Source organism: Salvia hispanica, chromosome 4 (genome assembly GCF_029641045.1).
Source record: "Salvia hispanica isolate PSC_SH4W2 chromosome 4, Shi_PSC_v1, whole genome shotgun sequence".
NCBI lineage: Eukaryota > Viridiplantae > Streptophyta > Magnoliopsida > Lamiales > Lamiaceae > Salvia > Salvia hispanica.
Genome location: NC_142695.1, coordinates 20251031 through 20260768, shown reverse-complemented (window position 1 = coordinate 20260768; position 9738 = coordinate 20251031). Strand labels below are relative to the sequence as shown.

The window sequence follows — 9738 nt, the reverse complement described above, 5'->3', positions numbered from 1 at the left end:
TTAAGGAGTATACCGAGGGGGTGAAACGGGAGGCTGCACGGCTCAAGATTATGCCGTCGGCGAACCCCGATTCAACAGGCGCTATGAACAATCCATCGTCGGGTGGGGTAGGGTCCGGCTTCGGAGCCCGAAACGCATGGTCTCCATCCCGGTCAGTGCCGCCACGCCTTGGACAGCAACCACCGTGCCCTGCTGCCGCGAAGGAACCAATGCCCGAAGAAGGGGGACTGGCGGTGAGACACCCCACGGCGGCGGTGACAGGCGGGGAGAGGAGGTAGGAGCCGCTGCATTCGCCGGACGAGTTGGAGGAAGAAACGGCGCTGCAATAGAGGGAGGTAATGGGATAGGGTGTGTAAAACTCAACCCAAACTCTAATTTGCTGCCCAGTCCTTCAATTTTCCAAAAAATGCAAGATTTACCCCATGCCTCACATTCTGCTCCCCATACTTTAAGTAATACGAATTCTGAACCCAATGTTTCTAGTAATATGTTTGTCAGCCCCAATAGTTTTGATATTTTGCACAATTTGCCTATTGCATGTACGGTACAACATAAGTCTAGTGAAAAGGATAGAGGGTGGATTTTTTACTGTGGGCAATATGATGACACATGATAAAGGTGATTTTATAAATTTTAGTGGGGCTTTGAAAAGTCAGATACAGACTGCAGATAGAGAATTAACATCAGTGGAGGGTAGTGGAACTATTGAGATCTCACCAACTCTGAAACTATCTAATTGCCTCTACGTTCCAAAATTATCACATAAATTGATGTCAATTAGCCACGTGACGAAGGAATTAAATTGTACATTATTAATGCATCCTAATTTTTGTGTATTACAGGATATTAGGACGAGGAGGATAATTGGGCGTGGCATAAACGTTATGGTCACCCATCTCATGGTTATTTTAAGTTACTCTTTCCTCATTTTTCTCATCTTAAGGATATTGCTTGCGAATCTTGTGTTTTGGCGAAAAGTCATAGACAATCTTTTAAGTCTACTGAAACTCGTGTTAAGAGTCTTTTTTTCTTTGGTGCATGCTGATGTTTGCGGCCCTGCACCGTTATTGGTGATCACGGTTTTAAATATTTCTTACTTTTTGTGGATGATTGTTCAAGGATGACATGGGTATATTTTTTGAAAAATAAATCCGAAGCTTATGAAAAATTTATCTTGTTTTACAAATTAATCCAAACTCAGTTTCAGACACAAATCAAGGTGCTTAGGTCTGACAATGGGAGGGAGTTTGTCAATCGAGAAATGTCAAATTTTTTCAAGATAAAGGGTTAGTTCATCAAACCTCTTGTCCTTATACCCCCGAACAAAATGGAGTTGCTGAGAGAAAAAATAGGATCATTCTAGAAATCACTCGTGCCTTATTTTTTGACTCAAAAGTCCCAAAATTTTTATGGCCCGAGGTAGTTGCTACGTCGGTTTATTTGGTGAATCGGCTCCCTACAAAAATATTGAGTATGAAAACTCCGCTCCAACTTTTATCTTCTCTAGCCACTACCACTTAAAGTCTTTGGGTGTTCTATGTATGTTCATGTTCCTAAACACGAAGAACAAAATTTTCCGCTTGTGCTATAAAATGTGTTTTTTTGGGGTATGGAATCAACCAAAAGGGTTATCGGTGCTTTGATCCCTCATCTACGAAGATAATAACTACTATGAATTGTAATTTTTTGGAGTGTGAATATTATTACACCAACCTTAGTGGTCAGGGGGGGAGCAGAACTGTCGATAGGTCGAGTGGACCCCTAAGCTGGTTTATGCCACTACCAAGCAACTCTGTCGTGAAACCAACAGAGACAGTTAGTACTGCCGCCGAGCCTGTCTTGTCGGCAGCAAAGCCTCCTCAATCGTCTTCGCCTGATAGTCCTCTTCCAGTGATATCTGAGGTAATTCCTGAAACCAGAATCAATAGTACAGTTGTTCCTAATGACTCTGCCACAAAACCGGAGGAGAGTGCTACGATTGACGGGGATACTGGGCAATATATACTGCCAAATCGGATCACGAGGGGTATTCCACCAAAGAGATACAGTCCAAAGAGTGTCTCGAAGAGGAGTAGATATTCAGTGGCAAATCTGGCTAACGCTAATTTGACAGAGATGGCGAGGGCATTCTCTGCTGCCCTATATGATGAAGAAGAGCTTCCTAGAACTGCCGAGGAAGCAATGGGAATTCCACATTGGAGGGAGGCAATGATTGTAGAGATGAAGGCACTAATGAAAAACAAAACATGGGAAGTATGTATGAGACCCAAGGGATCGAGATTAGTGGGATGCCATTGGGTGTTCACAATCAAGAGAAGGCCAGATGGATCGATTGAACGCTATAAAGCAAGGTTGGTAGCAAAAGGTTACACGCAAACTTATGGAGTTGATTATGCGGAAACCTTCTCACCAGTGGTGAAGATGAGCACTATCTGCGTGTTATTCTCTATTGCTACAACGAAGAATTGGCCACTACATAAATTTGATGTAACTAACGCCTTCCTACATGGCGAGCTTACGAAACCAATCTATGGAGGACCCACCCAGGTTTGATGGAGAGTTCAAGGGATGGGAGGTTTGTAGACTCAAAAAGACGCTCTATGGTTTGAAGCAGTCACCAAGGGCATGGTTTGGACGATTTACTGAGGTAATGAAGAAATACGGATACAAGCAGAGTAATTCAGATCACACCCTATTTCTCAAGAAGAGAGGAGGAAAGATCACATGCCTGATCATTTATGTCGATGATATGATTCTTACTGGGGATGATGATGAGGAAATAAGTCAGTTGAGGAAGAACCTTAGAACCTTTTTACCGAGTTTGAAATGAAAGACTTGGGTCTCCTGAAGTATTTTCTGGGAATTGAAGTAATGCGGTCCAAGAAGGGGATATTTATAAGTCAGAGGAAGTATGTTTCGGATCTCTTGGCGGAAACTGGAATGCTTGACTGTGAGCCTGCAGAGACCCCAATGGTGCAGAATCACAGCCTTCGAATGACAGAAGGAGCTGAACTGACACACCAGACTAGATACCAACGGCTTGTGGGTAAGCTTATCTGCCTTTCTCATACTAGGCCAGACATTGCTTATGCCGTGGGGGTAGTTAGTTAATTCATGCATAAACCTCAGGTCGATCACTGTGAAGCGGCCTTGAGAATTGTGCGGTATCTAAAGGGGACTCCCAGGCATGGAGTTTTGTTCGAGAATCATGGGAACTTGGAGGTGCATGGGTTCACTGATGCAGATTGGGCTGGAAACCCAAATGATCGGAAGTCGACTGCAGGATATTTCACCTTTGTGGGAGGAAATCTTGTAACTTGGCGGAGTAAGAAACAAAAGGTGGTAGCTCTGTTAAGTGCCGAAGCGGAGTTTCGTGGAATTAAGAGTGGGTTGACTGAAATCCTCTGGCTGAAGAGGTTGATGACAGAACTTGGATTGATGTCTAAGGAGCCGTGCAGACTCTTTTGTGACAACAAGGCGGCGATCAGTATATCTGAAAATCCAGTGCAACACGATCGAACAAAGCATGTTGAAGTAGACTGCAACTTCATCAAGGAAAACATAGAAGCAAAAGTGATAGATCTTTCATTTGTTCGGTCAGAAGATCAGTTAGCAGATATCCTCACTAAAGCAGTGGATTCAAGAAGTTTCCATGGAGTATTGAGCAAGTTAAAAATGGGTGATCTCATTGTTTAACTTGAGGGGGAGTGTTGGAAATAAATCAAGAATATGTGCAAAGATTAGGTAATTGATTGTAATTATTCTTTTCTTGATTTGCAGCTAGGGTAAATCTTACCATATGTAATTAACCCTAAGCCTATTTTGGCATGTAGTCCCCTTCACAATCAAACAAGTTGAATGAATATATGATCCCATAATTCAACAATTTGAGGTTTATTAATATTTTAAATTGAAATTAGTGTTATTTTTACTACTTTTCCATGAGTAGCTTAACATCTTTTGGTGAAAACTATAATGAACATTTTTTTTATTTATGAACTGAACTTTTTCCTAGCTCTTGCGATTATTTTGATTAGTCTTGTGCTTTTATTGTTCTTTTGTCTGGCTAATTTTAGTATTATGATAGTTTAGCTATATTAATCAAGAGATATGTAGCTTTTTATGGTTAGGGGAACAAGCAACAGTTGGATTGTCTGCATTCGAGAGAGGGGATCCCTTGTAAAGACTTGGTTCTTAGGAGCTTTTAGGAGTTAGAGTCTAAATATTGGAAAGAGATTTCAATAATTAGAATTTAATCAACTGAATATGTTCACAAGAGAGAGTGCTTATTCTATTATAGCTATTTTCCTAATAATTTTAGACACATAAGGTAAAGATTCTTTGCGATTAATCATCACTGGGTCGTAGTAGTTAGATCATGAAAATCTATAGTCCGTATGCTTTGTATTATTTGTTTTTATACTTTATGTTATTTATTTAATTATTATTTTTGTGTAGTTTATAAATCCAAATAAAAAATCTCGTATCTCTAGATACTATATGACCCATAGTATACTCCCTCCGTCCGCCGTTAGGAGTCCCATTTCTTGGAGGCACGGGTTATAAGAGATATTAAGAAAAGTGGACGGAAAAAAGTTAACGGAATAGAAGTCGCACTTGTATATATTACTCCCTCCGTCCCCCATTAGGAGTAACACTTTGACCAGGCACGGGTTTTAAGAAATATAAAGAAAAGTTGGTTGAAAAAGTTAGTGGAATGTGGGACCCACTTTTTTATATTGATTTTATAATAAAATGTGAGTGAAATGAGTTAGTGGAATGTGAGACCTACTTACCATTTATGGTAAAAATGAAGTGCTACTCTAAATTGGGGACGGACCAAAATGGAAATTAGTAACTCTTATTCGGGGACGGAGGGAGTAGTTTTAAATGAAATGTGAGTGAAATTTGTTAGTTGAATGTGGGACCCTTTCACCCTATTACTATTTATGGTAAAAGTGAACCGGGACTCATATTCGCGGACGGACTAAAATGGAAAAACATGACTCCTATTCGCGGACTGAGGGAGTGATAGACAGTTGCAGTCTTATTCCGTGTATTCTATATCCCGGTACTGACCTTTAGCTACACTAGATCTACCTTGTATGCTTGCTGGTATTTTTAGTCTTTGTTGTTCTGGCATTGGTGATTGATTTTGTGCTTTTTAATTTACTTTTCTAGGAGTTTGTGGACATGACGACATATTACATATTGGATTATAGTGTGAACTTTTTACCAGTCTAATAATGTTTATTGTGGTTTTAATTACATTTTTTTTGTTCATCAGGTTGATAACGCTCTGAGTTGTTGCCTTTGGTCCTATACCCCTTAATTCTTGGCATGCCATCCTGGTAGAGATAAATGTGTTTCTATTTTGAATAATAGGTCATAATACTTTTATATAAAATAAGCGTAGAATTTAAAAAATTCTTTTCTTTTTAGTCTATTATCTAAATATAGAAACTTATTTTTCTCTCTCTAATGAGGTGAGACTCATTTCCTACGACGGCACTTCTCTTTTCCTCTAGGTAATCTTGATTGACGCTTATGTATATATGTTTGTATTATCAACATTCGGATATTTATCGAACTCGGAACTGGAATACAAAAGATGGATCGAATTACACGCCAAATTTATAAGCTCATCAATAAAAATATTTATAAAAGATTCTCAAATACTAGAAAATACTCCATAAAACATGACAGAATTTAAGAGATAGTACTACATAGTTTTATTTTGTGACAGCGAAATTATTTAGGAACCAAGCCACATCATAATCTCTGCTGCTGCATGCTTGAATATTTCTTCAGTTGGTATTACCTGGTCTGACCCTCCATATACCTGCAGTAATCACACCAATAATTAAACTTAATTTCAAAGATTAAAAAAAAATGATTTCATTAATTTTGTGCTACTACGAAAAGACTAAAAATAAGAAATTAATTGACGTAGTAATTTTAAATAATAGGTCGAAATGTTTAACCTGTTAGTTAAAGAGGAAGCGTCTTACCCGGGCATGGATCATATAGATGCATGTAGCTCGATCAGCGGAGATGTGGGCAGAAAGCACCTCCAAATTGTTCTTCTCGAGCATAAAGCAGACGGCGGAGAGAAGGCCGGGATTTCTAACACTGCATACACTGATTTGAGCGTCTCTCCCACAAATGTTGAGGATTACATTAGGAGATGTCCATGTGCTGAAAATGGGTGGATATTCGGGCCCTGCAAACACCGGGTTCGGGCCCTGCAGCTGCAGTACCCCTACAAATGCTTCTCTCCATTGGATCAATGATGAATTATTGAGACTCAGCATCTTTCTTTTCTCCAGCTCCTGCAGAGTTTGCTCTAGTTTCCTTATGTACTTCACAGCTTCATCAACAATCGTCGACTTGTCTGCCTGCATTCACAAAATTAATCCGGGCGGGGAATGTAGAGAGAGAAACCGGAATTTGGTCAGAGATTCAACTAAAAATTTATATATTCTAAATTTCTAGATAATAATTTTATTACGTTTTTTCTGATGATAGTGGCTTTTGTACGATGATTCACACAAAATACTGAAAATCCGAAAAAGATTATATGAATAAAAAAACTTAAGCGCTAGCCTTAATAGATCTGTGTGTCACATTTTGTAAGCGATGATTTAATTCACAAGATCTTCGATCAATCTTAGATATCAGATATTTTGTGTCAGTGAAGAAACGAATCGGAGTTGTATTAATGGGTAATAGTTTGATGATACAATTAGAAAGTTCGGTAAAAGCAACACGTTACAAGAATTACTGAGACACCAATGTATGTGTTGTACTACATCATATCTAAGAGATTCCTTGCTTTAGTCGTTTTATGCTGAGGTGGTACATCATTTTTGACGAAATAGTTAACTATAGGAAATTCCGTTTTAAATTCCATAGTCCGTGATTTATGTCGTGTTTGATAGCAACCACGTACAAATAATCAAGAAAAAATGAAAGATCTGAAATTGAAAAGATGTCAAGTTTAATTTAGGACATTTTTTAGGGTTTTTAAGGATTATTGTTTGATTGTAGAAAAATTTGGTTTACCTTTGGAGGGATGTGAGAGAGTAAAGAATGAAGATTGGAGAACATGTTTCTCATCTTCTTCCTTCTCTCCCTCTCTGTCCATATATGCAGCTCATGATCCTCCGACTCTGCAGCCACCACAGCGCTCCTCTTCTTACCCTTGGCCGCCACAGAGGTGCTGATGTCCGTCGACTTCATGGCACCATCTTCGTCGGCTGTTGCTAATTTTGGAAACGACCATGATTGGTTGTCGCCCCACAACTCATCGCGCTCAAGCTTTTCAGCCATTACTAACATGGCTAAGTAGGAAATTATTTATGCTATATATAGAGATTGAGCTATGGTAGTTGCCAGTGATGATTGAATTATTCACATAAATAAAGTACTATATGAATATTTTTTTTGGATACACATGGATGTATGTATGGTGCATAAAGTGGCGGACGCAGAAAATCATATTGGTAGGGGCTATGTTTACTATATTTTGCTTAAAAGTATAATTTTAGATAATTAATAGGGGTTTTACATAGTAATTTATGTTAAATTTGGATAAATAAAAATTTTTTATAAAAGAAAATCTCTAAAAAAATGAATTTAGGGAGGGCTTAAGCCCGTTGTTAGCTACACTTGTGTCATTGTTACATACCAAACCTCGTATCAAAATTCTCTTTTATTTGGTAGTATAAAAATATAAATTTCATTGTACATTTTGATGTATGATAAGTTTTTTTGTACAGGAGTTCGTAACATGCATCAACCATAACTAATTAAACTTGATATTTAACCTTCAAAAAGTTGTACTAGTAGTATAATATAAACACATATTATTTTTTTGGTTTAACTAGTATGCAGTAAAACCTAAGTGGTGATATGATATAGCTCGCATATATATATATATAGAGAGTATACTTGACCACATCTTAAAAAATCTAATTTTATGGTTTTGATTGAGTTGTTCTTATGACATGTAACATGTAACACAATGCTGATAGCCTGATATGTTACTTGGTGATATATTTTATACACATCATTTATATGCTTCAATATTTTCCTTTTGACAAATTAATAGTAAGGATGCTGCTATATTCGTGTGCATACTAAAGAGAAAAAAAATGAATGCCTAACTCCGCAGAATTACTCTTTCGAGAGAGAAATTTTGTCTTCTATTATGATTACAAATTACTGATTCAGTTACAATTTTGTTAGATAAAACAAGTAATTGATCTAAAGAGAATCTTTGCTCTAATTAGCTAAGGTTCTTTTGGTATATGAAATTGACAATGTGGATATGCAATTTGAAGTCTTTAATTTCAAATTTACTGCAAATATATTTGATTTTTCCTTAATTTTTATATGTTGAATTTCATAGTTAAAATAGATATTTTAAATTGTAAATAATTGTAAAATTGGATATATTCACACACGACACCTATCAAATTGCAATGCACACACAATGCAAACACACATTGTGCGCGCACACACAACACACACTACACATAAGAGCATCCACATTGGTAAGGTTGTCCGTCCTTGCCACTGGCAAGGACGCCGCTTCTCACCAATGCACATTGTCCGTCCTTACCAGTGGCAGGGCGGTGCTCTTAAATAAGAGCACGTCCTTGCCGCTGAGCAGGCTTACGTGGTGGGCTGCGATTGGCCAACGACATAGATTTTGTTTTTTTTTTTTTTTTAAATCCAAATTAATTTAAAAAATCCTTTTTAAATAAAAAAAATATTTTTTCACTTCCCAATAAATTATATCTGTTTACTACACAGTTTTAATTTATTTTTCAATTTTCCCAATTATACGGGGTCTCCAAAGAACATTGTGGATAGAGGACTAGTCTTCCACGGGGTATTTTTTAGTCTTTAGTTATGCAATTTTTAATTTATAGGATTTTAATCATGTATTTTTTTATTTTCTAGTATTTTAATTATGTAATTTTTATTTTTTAGGATTTTAATTATGTAATTTTTTATTTTTTAGGATTTAATTATATAATTTATATATTTTAATGTATTTTTATATTATAGAAATGTTTTTAGTAATTGAAGTATTTAAATTGAATAATAGAATGGTGGGACCCTTGAACTTGTCCTTGCGGGAGAGCATGGATGTGAGTGTTGTGCTCTTGCCTAAGGACAAGAAGTAAAAGTGGGTCCGGACCCACCTATGTGCTCTTATTTAAGAGCACGGATGGGGATGCTCTAAAACAACACATTGTGAGCGCATACACATATACTAATACATACACTACACACACCACACATCAAACACACTTCACACATATACAATATACATATTGTGGGTACGCGCGGCTACACCACACACACACAATGACTAAGAACATTTTTTTATTCTATTTAAAACGTTAATTGGTGTTCCAAAATACAGTACTATACTATATGTGTTTCAAGAAAGTACTATATCAATTCTTGGTGTTTCAACTAAAATATTAAGATATAATTGACAAATTTATCTTTCAACTTAAAGACATTTTTCACCCTAAATATTGGCATTTTCATGAAATTAAAATAAAATATTAAGATATAATTGACAAATTTTATCTTTCAACTTAAAGACATTTTTCACCCTAAATATTGGCATTTTCATCAAATTTCAATGTATTTCATCTTTAATTTTGCGTCCTTATAAGATAACTTTATTATGGTATGATTTTTTAACGTAACAAA

The 9738-nt window shown here is 36.8% G+C and overlaps 1 protein-coding gene across 1 annotated transcript; it reads right to left on the bottom strand.

Moving 5' to 3' along the window:
• Window positions 1-5612: 5612 nt before the first annotated feature.
• On the bottom strand, window positions 5613-7341 carry LOC125192806 (transcription factor bHLH95-like). The gene is made up of 3 exons (XM_048090466.2): window positions 7066-7341; window positions 6012-6398; window positions 5613-5842 (listed from the first exon to the last, which is right to left on the bottom strand). The coding sequence occupies exons 1-3, from the start codon at window positions 7339-7341 to the stop codon at window positions 5756-5758; spliced, it is 750 nt and encodes a 249-aa protein (XP_047946423.1). The 3' UTR covers window positions 5613-5755.
• Window positions 7342-9738: the final 2397 nt, after the last annotated feature.